This window comes from Paralichthys olivaceus, chromosome 18 (genome assembly GCF_024713975.1).
Source record: "Paralichthys olivaceus isolate ysfri-2021 chromosome 18, ASM2471397v2, whole genome shotgun sequence".
In the NCBI taxonomy this organism is placed as follows: domain Eukaryota; kingdom Metazoa; phylum Chordata; class Actinopteri; order Pleuronectiformes; family Paralichthyidae; genus Paralichthys; species Paralichthys olivaceus.
Genome location: NC_091110.1, coordinates 2,714,515 through 2,732,735, shown reverse-complemented (window position 1 = coordinate 2,732,735; position 18,221 = coordinate 2,714,515). Strand labels below are relative to the sequence as shown.

The 18,221-nt window shown below is 39.9% G+C and overlaps 1 protein-coding gene across 1 annotated transcript; it reads right to left on the bottom strand.

The window, feature by feature from the left end:
* Positions 1-372: 372 nt before the first annotated feature.
* On the bottom strand, positions 373-9,267 carry LOC109626125 (substance-P receptor-like). Its single transcript, XM_020081806.2, has 7 exons — positions 8,824-9,267; positions 7,407-7,582; positions 6,439-6,633; positions 4,218-4,368; positions 3,887-4,083; positions 3,617-3,713; positions 373-2,475 (listed from the first exon to the last, which is right to left on the bottom strand). The coding sequence occupies exons 1-7, from the start codon at positions 9,151-9,153 to the stop codon at positions 2,275-2,277; spliced, it is 1,347 nt and encodes a 448-aa protein (XP_019937365.2). The 5' UTR covers positions 9,154-9,267; the 3' UTR covers positions 373-2,274.
* Positions 9,268-18,221: the final 8,954 nt, after the last annotated feature.

The window sequence follows — 18,221 nt, the reverse complement described above, 5'->3', positions numbered from 1 at the left end:
GAGGTCATGTGACCTGACGCCAAATATCAGATTACCTCTGGTAGCACACTGTGACTTTCAGTAGCAGTTTCTATGGCAACAGTTTTCCAGCTCTCTGATATGCACTTGTAAATAGCCACTTAATTACTTAATCATTGTTGTAATTATTATTATTTGTCATGATTGGCACCAGTTTGTTTTAAAGTTGACAATCTGACATCTGAAATGAACCATACAGGATGAATTATTGATGATAAAACGTCAAGGAATGCAATACAAAGTAATCCCACGACAAACATCACCTACACCAGCACAGATTCTTTTTATAGTTAAAAGCAGCTGATTCACTTCACCATCTAAGAGAAAGAAATATGTCATGGTTTATGAGGTGAATTTAATTAAAGGCTACATCTTTATTAATACATTTTCAACAACGATTCAATCACGTGCATCTTTAAACACAAGTCAGTTTTCTGAGGGAAATAACAAATGCTCCTTCTGTGAATCCTCTGTCAGATATGATGCTGATGAATGCCAAGGCAGCAGAGCCACAGCAATTCTCTTTCATTTATTATTTTTATATAAACCTAATCCTGAGACATTGAAGGTCACATAAAATAAAATCTGACATATTTCAACGTGGAATCTATGATTTATTTTATACATTATGATACTATTCACCTCCAAAGCTATGATTTATGCAGTACAGGGCTCATTAAGAAACGTGGTTTACTGCAGATAGAGTTCGATGTGGTTGGTTTTGTAATTGGAGATGCACTTAATTTAATATTATGGATATGCTAAAGATTACATACACTGTGAAGTCTCCTTCATTTAGTTTTATAGGTAAATATACACATACTGCCAAACTACTTAAATGTGAGCCCCAAAATATGATACTACCAACAAGAGCCAATAGCATCTGCACTGTGGCTCCCAAACGGAGTCGGGACGCCCTGGAGGGTCGTGAGATATCGTAAAAATTACTGAAATCAAATCAAATAAAACAATTTCATCAGCTTTCCAATTTTCTTTTTTCTTCCCACATGAGCCCTGAGGTGATTTTGACAGATTGGTGTCAGCATCAGTTGCAGCAGGTCAAACGCAGCACCACAGGAGACTATATGCACGAAGGTGTTTTATTTTATTTTTTTCAAAATAGCTTAAATCAACATTATTTGTTTGCTTCAACCACCTCTGGCAATAATGGGGGTCACAAATCTGTGGAACTATTTACGGGGACAAGGGCTGAAAGTTTTAGGAACCCTTTCAGGAGTCTTCTGAGCACAGGGCTTCAGCTGTTGTCAGACATTTCACTTTCAAAAAGTGTACTGAGCACCATTTGTTTCAGTGTTTGAAGTATTCCCACACTTCTGATGATTGGATTCGAGCACTCCATGCAAATCACTATATCCATGTAATCAGCGTGTTGTTCCAGTCCTCGTTAAAACCCATAAAGTCAATAGCACTAACCAATTTTCACACATACAATACATGGATCATTTGCAGAGACTGTAATTGAAATGAACCAGTAAACAGCAAGACATCCTTGTACCACATGAAATAAAATATTTGGTCTCTGCTCCCGATGAGAAAGAGAGTGGTTGAAGTTCAGTAAACTGTACGTGGACATTCTTTGACCAGTGTTGTGCAGCTGTTGTCTCTGAGGCTGAAATAGCATCATTCCTTCCTCACCAGCGACAATTCACTTCCCCCAGTCTGCGGCCTGTAAAGAGAGCACACAGATGGTTCGCTGCAGTGAAGCTCCTCATGTTTTCCTATCCTTTCTTTTCCTCTCCACCACTTTATCAACTCTTCCTTTCTGTCGCTCCGTCCTCTATATTTAGCTGCCCTGTGGCCTGGCCTCTGTAGACTGAACCCCGCTCTACACATTGTCAAAACAAGGGGGCTAATCCCGTCCAACAGGTGCTAGATCTCCACACACACGCTCTGAAGCCGCCCTCCCTATTTCCACACAACAACACAAGCACGTCGCCGCAGACTCAACTTGACGTGGCGCCGTTGCCAAGGGAAGCTGAGGGTCTCACTCTAAAGGCAGCCCGAGAATGCTGGGGGGTCAAGTGTCGACGCCCCACTCGTGCTGAATGACGATATGAACCAGTGTGAGGCGCACTGCAGTGTTCCTGCTCCTCTCATGATGTCCACTGGGTCTTCATGCACTTTGCAAAATGGCACGAACAAAATATCAGTGATGGACCCGATCAGGTGCAGATTTCTTTGCCATCTGAGCACGACTGTCCCTTCCACAGCAATTTATTTTCACACTGCAGCACATCACTCTTCATGGTGTCTGCTCTGCTGCGAGGGACAATTAGGACTCGCGGGGAACATCTCGGAGCGCAGGTCACCACCACTTGGATGTGACCCCCACGTGAGAGCCACAGAACACAGCTCAGCCCTCTTCTGCTCCTCTGCTGCAGGATGGTCGGCAGCGGAAACAACGGTCTCCATCCTGCTGGCTCGGTATATGCTCACCTGAAAAGAAAGACAAAACAATCAGCCTCTTTCATTTTCTTTTTGCTTAACCTTGTGATGTTTCCTTGGAATTATAGAAATATTGATATTCTTGTATTAATTCAATTCAGTTCAATTTTATTTGGATAGCACCAAATCATAATAAACATTATCTCAAGGCACTTTACATAGAAGGTCAAGACCTTAAAATCTTATTTAATATAGAGAAACCCAACAGTTCCCACAATGAGCAGCACTTTGGAGACTGTGGAGGAAAAACTCCCTCATTAACAGAGAGAAACCTCTAGAACCAGACTCAATGTGAGCGTCATCTGCCTCGACCGGTTGGGGTGAGCAAAGAAAAAGGGGAGGAGAGGAGAGATGGGTGGAAAAGAGTGTGAAGTATTACAGAGTGGTTCTAGTGATATTAGGCTAAAGTATAGGATCAGACTCCTATGTCAATTCCCTGTTTGATTAAATGTATGGGTTATTGTTCATATATTTAAAAGAAATCATGCTTCTTTAAGCATGAGGTGCACATAATGCTATCTCACAGCCTGTAATAACAGCAGGACAGTCGAGTGTCTCTGGTTATATCCCACATACAGGACAGAGAGGACTGAAGGCCCTTGAAGTTGTCAGACTATATATACTTTAAAATATACTTTAAAAGAAAGCATTGGTGACTTTTAAATATATATATGAGGAATGGTGCCACCCACGTCATCCCACTGGAAGTTTTTAATGGAAGCTGGAAAAATCCACTCCCAAAATTAAACCCGTTCAATTTTGATGGGAGTGTTTAACATTGTGAGATTTTTCAAAATGTCCTTGATTTCTCTGAAAGTCATTCATGGATCTTGATGAAAAAAATCATGCATGTTCAGGGGATTGATATTCATGAGTTTGGTGCAGATCCAACCAAAATCATGTGGATCTAAATGTGGTCTCGTGATGAGACTATCGGGCCTTACACTCTGTGTGTGCCATTCAAGTTTTTTATCTGCTCACTGAGTGGAATGTTTTTAATAGAAGCTGCTGCAGTGAAATATGGAAACTTGATGGAACAGGAGTCTAGAACATCAGGACTTCATCTCTCCACTGCAGAAGAAGACAACTCTCTCTCTCTCTCTCTCACACACACACACACACACACTCAAACCTGTGTTTGCAGGTAACGGGGTGACTTGAGCTCTAGCTCCTCCTTGACGATGGTGGGGTTGCAGCAGCAAAACACCTGCTGAAAACCTGCTCTGAACCTGCCGGGTGGAGGACAAATATTTCATAACAGGATGGATTAAACAACAGGCAGGATTACACACACTAATACAGATTACCTGTCACATGAGGGGATCACCTAAACAAGCGCTAGAGAGTCAGGAACTAAAAGAATCTCACATTTCCACTGTTAAAAGCAGACTAGACCTCCAACCTGCTGTTGAGGCAGTAGTAGATGATTGGGTTGTACATGGTGGAGCTCATGGCCAGCCACATGACGACCAGGTACACCTGCTGGATGTAGCGCTGCTCGAACAGCTCGGGGAAGAACTGGTGCAGTAAGAAGTAGACGTGATAGGGCAGCCAGCAGACGGCGAACGTGCACACCACCACGATCATCATCTTCACCACCTGCCACGGGACGGGAAAAAAATAATCTGTTGATTTCATTTGTTTTTTGGTGTGGGGATTAAAAAGCCATTACATTACATGATAGTGTGTAGTGACAGTGGGAGGTTAGTAGTTGTAGTGAGCGTCCGCTTCACCTTGCGTTTGGCAATGAGCTGTTCTTTGTAGTGTTCGGACGAGTCTCCGGGAATCTCACTCGCCCAGAGAGTGACACCTACGGTTGTGTACGCGCAGCCCATAACGCAGAGGGGCAGGAAGTAGATGAGCAGTGTCACACACACATAGTATCTACAGAAGAATGAGACAGGACAACAGGAGAGAAAAGGAGGAAAGGAGGAAATTGATAATATGGACTTGTGTTAGTTCTGTAAATGCTGGAAGCGATTTCTTAAATGGATAAAAGAAACCACATATATGGTTGGTTCCACGAGTCTAAATGTTGTCGCTCTTTAGGTCACCCACTAGATGTCACCCACAAATGAAACAAGTATGGGTCATAAACAGCTGATCAGATTATTATTTTTTTTTAACCAGAGGATAGTCTAAAACAAACATTACCTGCTCATCAACTAGGAAAGTCACTTTGAGCCCAATTAAAAAAATTAGGGTTTAGAAGGTGTGATAGCACAGTGTTCACAGATATGACTAATTTATACATTTTGGAACAAATGTGAACATATGCCTTCTTTTAGCTGCACATATACTTCTTCATGGACACATTCACCACCTGGACAGGGACATTTTCAGCTTCAGGGTCTATTTTTCATATTCATGAACCCTGCAAGAGAATGACTATTGCTCTGGTTCAGACAGACTGCAGCATCTGTGAAGCAAAGGTTTCTGTCTGCTGTGGGATGAGCCTTATTAACCCGTTACAATGTAATGCTGCTGGATATGTACTAAGCATATAGGGTTTGACCAGTTCAGTCATTCTGGGCATGAAATGCATGAAATAATAATTATCAATATGACTCGAAATGAACAACCACCCCGAGAAGCATGACACATGAGCTGCCTGAAGAGAAGAAAGATAATACTCTAAGCTGGCACCTCGTTCACCTAATGATACAATATTATATGTGGAACATTCTTCTGAATATTGATAGGGGAAAAGCAGATGTTCTAACAGGGTGTCACCAAATCAGTTGAATACTTCCCTCTAATAATAAATAACACAACTAGGCCAAGGCATGCATTGCTTTCTGTCTGTGGATCCCCATATCACTACAACATTATTATATGTAACATATGCCTCCCAAGTGTTTTCCACACTGAACAACTACAACACTAAAGTTCCCTTTTTATGCCAAGAAATAAAGACCATTGCATGTCCACCATGTCTGTTCCTCTGTAAGCTTGGCTCAGGTTCTCTTGTAATCATTCTGACATTTTGGTTGTGACAGGAAGTCTCCTCTCTAAGGAGAACAGGGATGTGAATGTGATGAAAAGATCAAGATCCTTTTTGTTTTAGGTACATTATTTACTTGTACAGCAGCAATACAAATACACGTACCTCTGAGTGTTTGATGAGAAGGTGCATATCAGTGTCATGTCTGTGTGTTACAAGTACTGATCCGGAGTCAGGGTGTGGTTATTTTAGCTTAGCAGAAAGACTGGAGCTTAGGTCTGAAACACATAACCTCAAAGATATACTTTTGCACAGAGCTACAGTACAATTATCAACTTGCTGATCTTGCTTGTTTAATGCGTACATGGGTAGAGATGTGAAAGTAACAATCTGTGGTTGTAGGGGCAACGACAACACACAGCTACTTATAACAAGTTTGAAAACCAGTGACAGGGAAATTACAATTACTGTCAGAAAGCTCAAAGCTACTTCAATAACGAATAAAACAACACAAACAATGAAAATTGAGGATTTAATATTGTAATCTGAATCTGAGAAGCTGGTTCATTCACCTGAGCCCGGTGAGAAGTGGGAATGCTCTGTATTATAAAGATAAATAGTGGGAATGTCCTTGCAATTATACTTGCAACCATATACTGTAAATAAAGATGCTTGACATTGTCTCAACTTCCTATCACAAAAATGAAAAATAACAGCATTGCGATATTTAAGTGGAGGTTTGGTATTGAGGTCCCACAGATACATGTAATTAACCAAAGTCATAACCAAAATGATCAGAAACATCAACACTTGAACAAATATCAGTGTGATAAGAAAGCATCATTGAAAAAAATGGCTTTAAGATATTCCGTTTTTTGACCTATTATGCAGCCAGTCACCAGGGGGCGATAAAGACATTGTGGCTTCACTTTCGGGAGCTGTCATGTGTAATCATCATCTTTATTCACAAACTACTCGAAGAAAGAAACCTCATGCACTGCTATACTCACATCTTCTTGAAGTCCACAGTGGAGTACTCAGGCCAGTCTATGTAGCAGACTGAGCGTCCAGGCAGCAGGGCGGTGGAGGAGTAGTAGTACTGAGGGAAGGCTAGAAGCAGAGCCAACATCCAGATCACAGCAATCACCACACGGGTCTCTGTGGAAGACATCCTCTGCTGCAGGGGGTGGATGATAGCCATGTATCTGTGTAAACCAACACAAAAGGTGTGAATATGTCACATTTTATTCAATACTTATGATGCAGTATTTTGTGTTTCATTTTCCTGCTCTACATGTTCCATCAGCCTCATCTGTAGTTTGTTGCAGCGTTTATTAGCAAATGTTTGAATGCTAAAGTGAGATGGTAGACACTAGACAAACACCAGCTCTGATTACTTAATGGTCCACATATTGCAATGTTTAATCAGCAGCCATTTTCCCTCTCTCTCATGGGATTACTGTATGGTCTTTCCATTGCACTTAATCGTTTCGCTTCCTTTTCCACCTGTAAAACGTTTTTGTGATATTTCCCAAAAAATCTTGAATCAGAAAAGTTTAGTTCTATTTATTAAGAAATTAGAATTGTATATGAAAACAGCTAGCTCATTATAACACAATATACCTGCAATGTATGAACATCGCTGTATAGGTTCAGCCTTGCAGATACAAGTTTTCTTCTTGTATACAGCCTTTCATTTGGCCATACACGTGAGAACGGTGAAATGTGTAAAAGCCTTTTTATTGTATGACGTCTCCTCTACTGTATATTGCAAAAGTGTTAGGTATCCTCTATAGTGCCTCCAGAGCCCTGAGGTACACATTCTCATTTTTATTTAGGCGCTGTAGTGGAGAGACGTAAAGATTTCTACGCTGCGGTGCTGACGCTCATGCTGCCGTTTAGAATGGCTTGTATTCCTGTTCATCTAAACACATATATTGTGAAATATAGCCCATGCTGAAAACACACACACACACACCTGTCCAGAGCGATGGCCGTCATGGAATGAATGCTAGCAAATATGGCCGCAATGGGGAAGAAGTTGTGGAAGCGGCAGTAAACCAAGCCAAAGTACCACTCGTTGTGAACAGCATACACAAAGTTGATCACTGTGTTGAACGCAGACATGGCAGCCTCGGCTAAGGCCAGGTTGACCTGCAGAGGAACGACAGAAATTACTAAACAACTCTTGCCACCATACTCACAAAGAGTCCGAGTCAGAAAGTGAGAAACTTTGGATGCACAACTGTAAAGACATATTCAAACCCCTCAATGACATCGAAGGTTGAACAACTGGGAGGAAAAGCTGCCTGAGAGACTAAATGCAGGGCATGAATATGGTTCTTTTCTCTGAGCTGAATGACTGGAGAAGATAAACTGTCTTTTCAGGATCAACAGGAAGCTCATCTGTTCACTATGCTTGAGCTTGTTCGATGAAGAAGAGATCTGAGCTCTCTCAGTTTATGAAAGTACATTAGAGCTGCAACAATGAATTCATTAAGCAGATGATTGATAGAAAATAAATAGGCATTTATTTTGAAAATGAAATTACTATTTAAGTCACAACACAAAACTCTTTTCCAGAAAAAAATTATTGAAAACAAAACTGTAAAAAGCTAAGGAAAAAAATAATTTGAAGATTAATTAATTCATTGCAATCACACGTTTTTTTGAAAATATCTCATATAAAAAAACTCGACAAATATATTGAGGGCTCACTGAGAGGTTATATCATCCATAGTTTTGAGACTTGAAATCAGAGCTCAAATTTCAGATACAACGAATAATCACAAAGAATTTTTGTTTGATGAACTACTGAAATACTGATAATAGTCAGTGTTTTACATCCCTCATAAGTTGTTACAGAGCAAGCGTGTGTTGAATACAAGAGTTTTCATGTTTTCATACTGTAGAGCTGCAATTGTTTGCAGAGAGACATTTAAAAATATCCCCTTATGCTCGTAGATGTTGAGGGGACTGTGTTTGATTATCATTATGTTTGTTATTCTAGTCTGTTCTAATGTTACATGGGCCTCAAGTTAGTTGATTAACCAGTTAATTGGTTCATCTTTTAAGGACGTTTTCATGATTGCATTCATTCACTACATATTTAGCCAAGAAAGATAATGTTGATCATTAAATCAGTCAGACCAACATACTGTCATTTTGTAGAGCCTCTATAATCGGTAGTCGATGCAGTATAGCCTTGAACAATTCATTTAACAAAAAATGGCATAACATAACAATCCATGTTGGAGGGGACAAACATGACACATCACCAATCAATTTCTAAAAATGACAGAACATAATAATAAAGTTTCATCCTATCAAACAACACCTTACATTTAAAGAAACCCTTAATAATAACATATCATTAACATACTGCAGTTACTTACCAGAAAGTAATTGGTGACGGTCCTCATGCGCTTGTGCGCCAGAATAATCCAGATGACCACCATGTTACCGACCACAGACACCGCAACCATGCTGCAATAAGCGACAGCCCACAGCGTGATCTGCCACACCGGCTGGACAAACTGGTTGAAGCCGTCGGTGCAGTTAACGGAGACGGTCGTCCCGTTACAATCGGTGGCGTTGTACAGCGAGTCCATCTTCCGGGCATGTGTCTGACTGTTTGCTGAGTTGGTCGTTAAAAATAGATCGTATCCCGTCACCTGAGCTGATTCCTTTCTACGGGAAAGTGCAGACGCCTCGCGTGTGAACATGGGAAAAAGTGCTCTCGGCGCATTTTGTGGCACAGCTCTCTTTACGCACCGCGAGGACAGCGCGCTGCGCTCTGGGGGACTTCGTCGCACCAATACGCACGACGCAGCTCAACAAACATCTGTGTTGTTCAGGGTGTTTGCCCTCCCCCCTCACACACACACACACACACACTCACACACACACACTCACACACACTCACACACACACATAACACCAAATGATCCGTCTCGGTCTGATCTGAACACTTCGGATGACCCTGATGTGCACCACAATTTATCCGGATCCTCTAATATGATCTCAGCAGGATTAGCCCTCAGTCGCCCTGATGATATTGGCTTATATAATGTGATGAGTCAAAATGTCCACAACAGGTAACTGTCTGAATAATTAATATATGGTTTGTTACACACCATAATCTTATTGCAAGCAGAGATTATGTTGAAAAGTACAATTAGTCTATTGGCTCATGTATATTAATTAAACATTTAGTAAGTGGACCATTGACAACTCTGTGGTGGCCCCCACCCAGACTGCTAGGAGGCTGGGTGTGACACTCAACATTCAATTCTCCCTTACCGCCAACATTGCTGCAACAACCCGCTCGTGTAGATACATGCTGCACGTCCCCTTCTCACTGAAAGGTGGCCAAGTTCTGGTCCAGGCTCTGGTCATCTCACGCCTACACTTTCAAAACGGATTGGGCCCAGTCTACATCTAGGACATGGTCAAACCTTACACCCCAGCCTGTCCACTCTGCATCTGCCAATCGGCTTGCTGCTCCCTCACAGCGAGCAAACCACTCAACAGAATCACGACTGTTTGCTATCCTGGCTCCTAAATGGTGGAACGAGCTTCCCATTGACACCAGGACATCAGAAAGTCTTCACATCTTCCACTGCAGACTAAAGACACATCTCTTCTGACGACACCTTGGTGAAGAAGATGATGTCAAATAACCATCATCAACTCTAGACCATTAAGTGTCTTTTTCTCATGAAAGTTGTAAATATTGTAATTCTGTTGATCATCTATTGTACTTCTTTTCGTCCTTTGGCTCTCTCTGAGGATTGTTGATTTTTTTAGTTTTCCTCTACTCTTTTCATGCGTTTAAGGGATAGTTCACAGAAAAAAGGAAATTTAAGCACCCACCCCTCCATCAGCATAACGGTGAGTATAGATAATAAGCAACGTTTTTTTTTCCGGTGAACGATCCCTTCAAGGGCGGAGGGTGTGCACCTTGTTAAGCCCTATGAGTCTAATTGTGATTTGTGAATATAGGCTATACAAATGGAAATGATAACTGTTTAAAAAATGATCAGCACCCATTGATTCTGCTGAACTAAACTCACGGCGACCATTTAAAAACAGCAGGTAAAAACAGGTGTTAATGAGCACATGACTCAGTGCTCAGTACTCTGAATCTAAACCCATCAGAACCCTTATTAATGTGTTTAGTAACTCTTACAATTACCTCCTATTCTGTCTTCACCTCATACCATGAACTAATCGATCACCCCTAGATGGTAAACGTTTTCTGGACATGCCAACACTAGCATTTTGTGTCAGAGTAGATAAAAACACTGGATTACTTGTTTTACCTGTTGCTTATGTGTGTAGTTTTGGTTTTGTTTTGAAACAGTGAAAAAAAGAAGGAAAAGGCTGCAGGCTCCACATAAGATTCCTTAAATATACAGCTTTATAGTATATTACTCAGTACATATTACCCAGTATATTACCAGTACATAATACTACAGCCTTATGTTTAGCACTGTGTCTAGTCATAAACTGTTCTGTTTGCAATGAGAAATGTATTTACATATATACATATATATATATATGTGTGTGACTTATTTATCAAACAGTCAAATGTGGTAAATAAATGCTAACAGTGGGATTAGGTAAATCTACAGAAGGTAATAAAAGAGTGACACAAATGTCCTCACACCTGCCACTTTGGTAATTGCCTTATTGCCTGCTTAAACACTGTAATCACTCCAGTTTAATTATGCTCATTCTAAATGGGCACCATGAATCTCAAGCTGAACAGTTTATCGCAGCTCAGTTTGCCCGCCGTGGTCAGACTGAATATCAGCTCACCACAGTGACAGAAAAAAACAGATAGAGTGCTTTGTCTCTCAGCATCCTCACAACTGGCTGTCTGTCTGCTGCCTCACATCGGAGCTATTAGACTCCACTGCAGGGAAGACAGGAATTCAATCTCATTTGTCACCTGCTCCCCTCACAGCTGCTGCTGCCTACGCCACAGTGCAGGTAGTGAGAGCTCACGCCTGAACAAGTGAAGAGGAAAAGGATGTGACATGAACATGGAGAGAGGCAGAATTCACCCGAGGATGGCAGGGAGCTTTCTCCATTTATCTGTTCATGCGCATGGAACACCTGGATTCATAAAAAAGTCAAATTAAAAGGTGAAAATTTGCAGGAACATGTTGAGGCAGTGGAAATCTAAGTGAGATGCGAATTACGAGAGTTGACCAGTGGTCCGAAATCTAACCATATTGATTTTCTATCATTTGTGTAAGAAAAGCATCAAATCCTCTTATCTGAGAGTCTGCAATCTATGTATGTTTGCCTTTTCCTTAATAACAAAGGGAGACCTTTTCAGTCAAGGCCTGGGAATTATGGAAATTCATTAGGATCACAGAATTACATAATATATAACACAAAATTATAATCAAAAACACATTTTTTTAAACTTTCATGTGATGTCACCTTTCTTTGTCTTTAGCACTCATAGTTCAAAATGTCTCTACTGGTCAGTGTTTATCGCCATCTTTAATACTTTGATTTAAAAAAGCATTGATTATTCTGTTGTGTATTTTTACAGACAATGTTCTTGTTTATGCCAATGCTCCTCTTATTGCTTTACATAAAAACATGATTAAATTAGTTAGAAGTACACACAGGGCTTGTATTAGATATTCACAAATGTGTTTAAATCTATGTTAGTGAGCAAATCTCCAAGATAATCCATCCACCTAAAATGCTAATTATTGATGTGCATCATTCTACCATTAGTCATTTTAAGAAGCTTTAAAAATAGCAAATTGTGCACATGCACATGTCACATGTGGATGGGTGAGGAACATGGTAAACATATAGTGAGTCATGATCACTGACCTCCATGTTGTTTAATTATCTGTAAATGTGCAGCAGATGAAAACTTCCCAGACATCTTTTGTAATTTGTTTTGTTCACTGTGTGTGTGTGTGTGTGTGTGTGTGTGTGTGTGTGTGTGTGTGTGTGTGTGTGTGTGTGTGTGTGTGTGTGTTCTACAAGTTAAAGAGTTCAGACATAGTCAGAGGCGTCTTCAGCTGCACACTCTCTCCTTGCAGACTCCTTTGCTGTCAGAGAGTTTACTCTCCATTTGCCGAGAGCCAGTCTTTGAAGCCATAGTCCCAAGGTCACCAGTCATTTTTGTATTGTAATCATTTGTAGCTGTGAGTGTGTAAACAAAAACAACCTCAGCAGTTTAATTCACCAGGCTTGTCCTAAATGGGAGTGAGGAGGTTAAAGGGGAGAAGACAATGCCAAGCATGGGAGTCAGACTTGATTAAAGTTGATTTACACAGCCCAAAATCCCACATGATAGAACTCCCTCCATCCCTGCCACAGTGGTGAATTTAAAATGGCACAGAAGTCCTTTGTTATACTTCTACTTTTGAAATGTAGACAAAGGCATAAAATCGTTACGAGCAATTGTTGAAACTACTACACATATGCATGGGTTTAGAAAGTCTCAGTTGGGAAAAGAAAAATGATGAACACACATTTTGAAATTGGACTGGAATAATAATTATCCATTGCTTTGATTAAAAAAAAAAATGTCCCGAAACCTTTTAGTTTTTTTAGTAGAATCCTAATTTTAGAAATAGAGCTGTGTGTTTGTGCATATGCCTGTGAACATCAGAATGTGGGAGAGAGGAGAAAACCAAGTAAAGTCAGTCTTCTTTGCCCTGAGGGATCTGTCCCCATCAAAGAAACACATCAATCCTCAGATATGGAAGACTCTCTCTTTGGGTGTGCATGTGTGTGTGTGTGTGATTGTGTGTGTGTGTGGGTCTGTCGGATTGCACGGTCTAATTCGATTATCCTAGAAACAAAGGCTAACTCCTTATCTCTCCAATATGCAAATAGCTTGATTCATTGAGCTTGGCAGCAGGAATGAATACCAGTGGAGAAGACTACTGAAGAGAGATGATACTGTGAGTGAAGAAGACACTGAGGTGATGAACAGATACACTGGGCGGAAGCAAAGTGGAGCCAATCGAGAATATGGAAATACATTTTCCTGACATATGGATGAATATATTAAAAATGATTGAATACACAGAATTTTGAAATTAAATAATAGAAAATAATTATTCACATGCCAAGAGCAAGAGTCCGGGAAGAAATAACCCAATTAATTATTTGTAGCACACACACAGTGGTTCTAGATCCTTTACTGTAGTAAAAGAACCAATGACATCAAAAGTAAAAGACTTGACTCTTGAGCATTGACTCTTGAGCAGCAGTTTACAGCTGCTTTAACCTTATACACAGAAATCACTTCTAATGTCAATGTGATGGCCGCATCAGCAACCACTTCTTTTGTTAGTTGACCTTTTTGATTTAGGAAGTCTATTTCTTTACATTTTTGTTACTAAAACCAAAACCAAAATAAAATAGCATTTTGTTCAAGGAAACTACCTGTGGCTCTTTGGTCGGCCTGCTTGGACACTGCTTTTTACCTTAGTATCTGAGATTCTGCATGTTTTATCATCGATATATCTTTTGGGTGAGGTTTTCATACAAGCTGGTTTCTATGCATAAGATTTAGGTGAAAAGGATCTATTGGCAGAAACTGAACATAAAATAATCCTAGCAATGTTGTCACCGGTGTGTTTCATCTAAATTGTACAAATTGTTGTGTTTCTTTACCCTAGAATCGCCCCTTTATATTTAAATACTTTTTACATCGGGAGGGGACCCTCTCTACGGAGGCCGCTATGTTTTTTAGAGTCGTCTGGACTGGACAAACTAAACACCTTTTGTGTTTTCATAAAAAAGAAGGCTACCACAGGTTTTTTATGTTTGGAAGGGGAGGTTAAGGTGAGGGGTGTTCAGCTGCAACATACAAATTCACCACTAAATTCACACAAATTAACATTGCATTTTACACAAGTATTCTATGTTTTGTTTGTTTGACATCTTATTCAGAAAAGTAACTATATAGTTACAAAGTGGCATAACTTTGAAATAAACAAGTGAGGTACAAGTACATGGAAATAAACCTTGGTTTACTTTCCAATGTTGCAATGTTCTTTTCATTCTTCTTTTTATTCAAAACTTGGATTTCCCTGTTGGTTCAGCTTTACATGTAACATAATACACTGTGCTTTGTTTTTTTCATTATTCAAACATGTTCCCTTCTGTTATATTTTATGAATACATTTGATTCTTTCATGGGTTTGATGAATGTATGTTTGCAAAAAGCAAATACAAATTACTATATTGTAATTTTGTTATTAATGAGGCTCATACTCCAAATGCATGTCATCATCTGTAGATTATAATACTATGCTTTTTATATTTTTATTTTTTTTAAGTAAAAGATCTATTTTTACACAAGCTTATGTTCTACTTTTGCTTAACTTACTTTTACTCCTCCCACCACTGGGGCAGCTGTACTGAGGGGGTAGAGCGGTCGTCCTACAACCAGGGGGTCACCTGTTCGATCCATCTTCCCCATCTGCATGCCGAAGTGTCCTTTGGTAAGATACTAAACCTCGAATGGCCCCTGATAGAAAAGAGTGCTGCCCATAGATGCACTGTATGAATGCATTTACCACTCAGTGGTCAATGGGGACCAAAAGTTGTGAGTGAAAACCGGATGTATCATCTCTGGCATTTTAAGGTAGGTAGTTGACATGGCAGCAGTTTGTTGATCTAAATAATGTTGACATTCTTTATTTTATTTTTTTATCTAGACTTATTTCATATCATCATTTCTTATTGCTGATAGCACAGGATATACATAATTGTCTAATTTATCCATACATTTTCACTATCCAGGTTACACTTAATGATTAAGTATTTTAGCAAGAATTATGCAGTTGGCAAACTAGGCCTTCTGACAAAAATAATAATAAATACATGTGATAAATAAATAATTAATGAAGCATTGTGTTAGTTCATGCAGGATACAGAGTCATGCGCTCAGCTGTCAGCTACTGCCACCCACCAATCACAGCCCATTCTCTCACCAAAACGGTCTCTTTAAATATAACTTCATCCTCACTGATCCCTGCTCAGCTACACTGCCACCCACACCTGCTGTCGGCAACTTGCCTCCACCACCCCAGCCTCCACCTTTTAGAACCAAGTCCAAACACGGTCGTGGTAAACGATATTCATTTTAAACAAACGTACATTGCCTGCTATGCCCAACAGGGGGTCCTGTTTTATCTTAGCACGCTGCTCGGCTAATCCAGGGTACAACCAAAGAATGGATCATAAATTGGTAAATCATGACATGTTCCTGACTGAATTGGTATTATAGCATCAAAATGATCTTCCTATAGATTATAGTCAGGGTATGTGTTTGAAGGGACTTAAAGTTGTAGTATTTTGAGACCATGGTATTTTAACTTACGTACATAAGCAAAACCAGTTCATAATACTCTCTGTCTCACAGCTCTGTATACAGGCCTCTTTAACTCTTACAGTAAATTAGCAGATTCACTGTTAAATGACAAGGTTCCTACTGCAGTTTTCAAAATGTACAAAGGAGGGCGCCACTTACCTGCATGACATACAGTATGTGTATGCATCAGAGGAAAAATTAACAAGAACACAAAAAGAGAATGGTGAATGTTATCCAGGACATGTTTGCATGACTGTAAGTGTGAGTTTCTACCAGGTGATAGTTTCTACCAGGTCACAATTTGTACCAGGTAACAGTTTCTTCCAGGTGACAGTTTCTAGCAGGTAACAGCTTCTATCACAGCTTCTATCAGGTAACAGCTTCTACCAGTTGACAGTTTCTACCAGGTAACAGTTTCTTCCTGGTAACAGTTTCTTCCAGTTAACAGTTTCTACCAGGTAACAGCTTCTACCAGGTAACAGTTTCTCCAAGTAACAGCTTCTACCAGGTGACAGCTTCTACCCAGGTAACAGCTTCTACCAGGTAATAGCTTCTACCCAGGTAACCAGGTAACTGTTTATACCCAGCATGCGATTCAGACATGCAATACGCTCAATATTAAACATCTTTGAATAGGCGATCAGCACTGTGCAGCAGTAGTGGCTGGGTCTAATCAACTTAAGTGATGCTGTTAAACATGAAAACAGTGCACTCATGACAATGCAACGCCAGCTGATTCTGTTTGGAGTTTTGTATTCTGAGTTCAATTGAGTTTCACAGAACTTTGAATAAACAGGTGAGCAGCTCTTTGTTCAGCAGTAGTGGGCCCCCTTCCAACACAGCAGGCAATAAAGAGCCTCTGCCGATTCACTATAAATAAGATAATCTCTTCTAATTTTCTCACGCCCACAGGATGACTTTGCATACTGAAGATACTTTGGACATTTTTTGCCTTCCATATATTTTGGTGCCATCTTGGTTGCGTCTGTCTCTGCATTTTAAACACCATAGTGCAGACAATAGTTTCTCTCTGTTGATTAGTAAGCTTCTCTGGCCATAGCCGTGGATCCTCAAAACTACAAAAACTGTTCTGAGTTTTTCCCTCTTCCTCTTCTGTCCTCACCTCATCATTCTCACCTGTCTCACTACAACCTTCATTTTCCTTTCTCTCTTCACTTCCATCAGTTCCATCACCTTTTCTATCACATCTTCACTATCTACAAGGACAGATCCCGTGAATAAATTCATAAAGCGAATAAAAGCCTTTGCACACTACTGTTAAAATATAACAGTAGAGGCTTCTCAATTTAATAGTTTAATAGTTCCTGCTACATTCTCCAAGGTGCCTCAGTCTGTGGATTACCTCCACATATGTTACAAATACAGATTCATGGATCAAATGTATTATGCTGTCAAGGAAGTTAAGAGGATTACTAACCATACTGCAAGCCTCCAGTAATCATCGGCTGCTCCATGTTCTCAGCTGGGAAAGGAAACCAGTTTTGAGAGCCATCTAGTGGTGACACATGCTGCTGAGAGAGTAAGACAGTTGAGAAGACAATTGGGTGTTTGGTCATTTTGTAGCACAGTCTCTCCCCCGCCTCCATCTGGTTAGTACCACATGTGTTAGATATCTTCTAGATTTTAAGGGATGTATTCAATGTATTGGTAATTGTTAACTGATCTCTCTTCTCTCTCCTCTTTTCCACCCATCTTTCCTCTCCTCCCTTTTTTCTCTGCTCATCCCAACCGGTCGAGGCAGATGAACGCCCACATTGAGTCTGGTTCTAGAGGTTTCTCTCTGTTAATGAGGGAGTTCTTTCTCTCCACAGTCTCCAAAGTGCTGCTCATTGTGGGAACTGTTGGGTTTCTCTATATTAAATAAGATTTTAAGGTCTTGACCTTCTATGTAAAGTGCCTTGGGATAATGTATATTATGATGTGGTGCTATACAATTGAATTGAATTGAATCTCATTTAAGACCCAAATCAACACTGAATGTTTCCTACTCACAGGATGTATGCATCTCAAGCCTGATATAACTTATTCCTCCATTGTCTCAAGTTAAAAACATTTCAGTGAGTGACACTATTATACTTGGTGACATGTTCAGAATTCACCATTGTGCTGATTATTTTTAGTTTTTCTTTGTTTTATTCTGAATATTCATTAGGTTTGGACTACTTATAAAACAAGACTTTTAACAAGAATTAAATTTAAAAAAAGTTACTTCATTCATCAAACACTTTAATGACATAAGTCATTATCTCAATGTGGACATATGTACAGTGAGATGAGAAGTACTGAAAAAAGTCAGATTAATTAATCTAATTGATTCAATTATGACAATTCTCATTGGTTGCAGTCAAAAAATGTAAAAGAGCCTCTGTAGCTGAAAATTAAAGCTATAAAATAAATGTA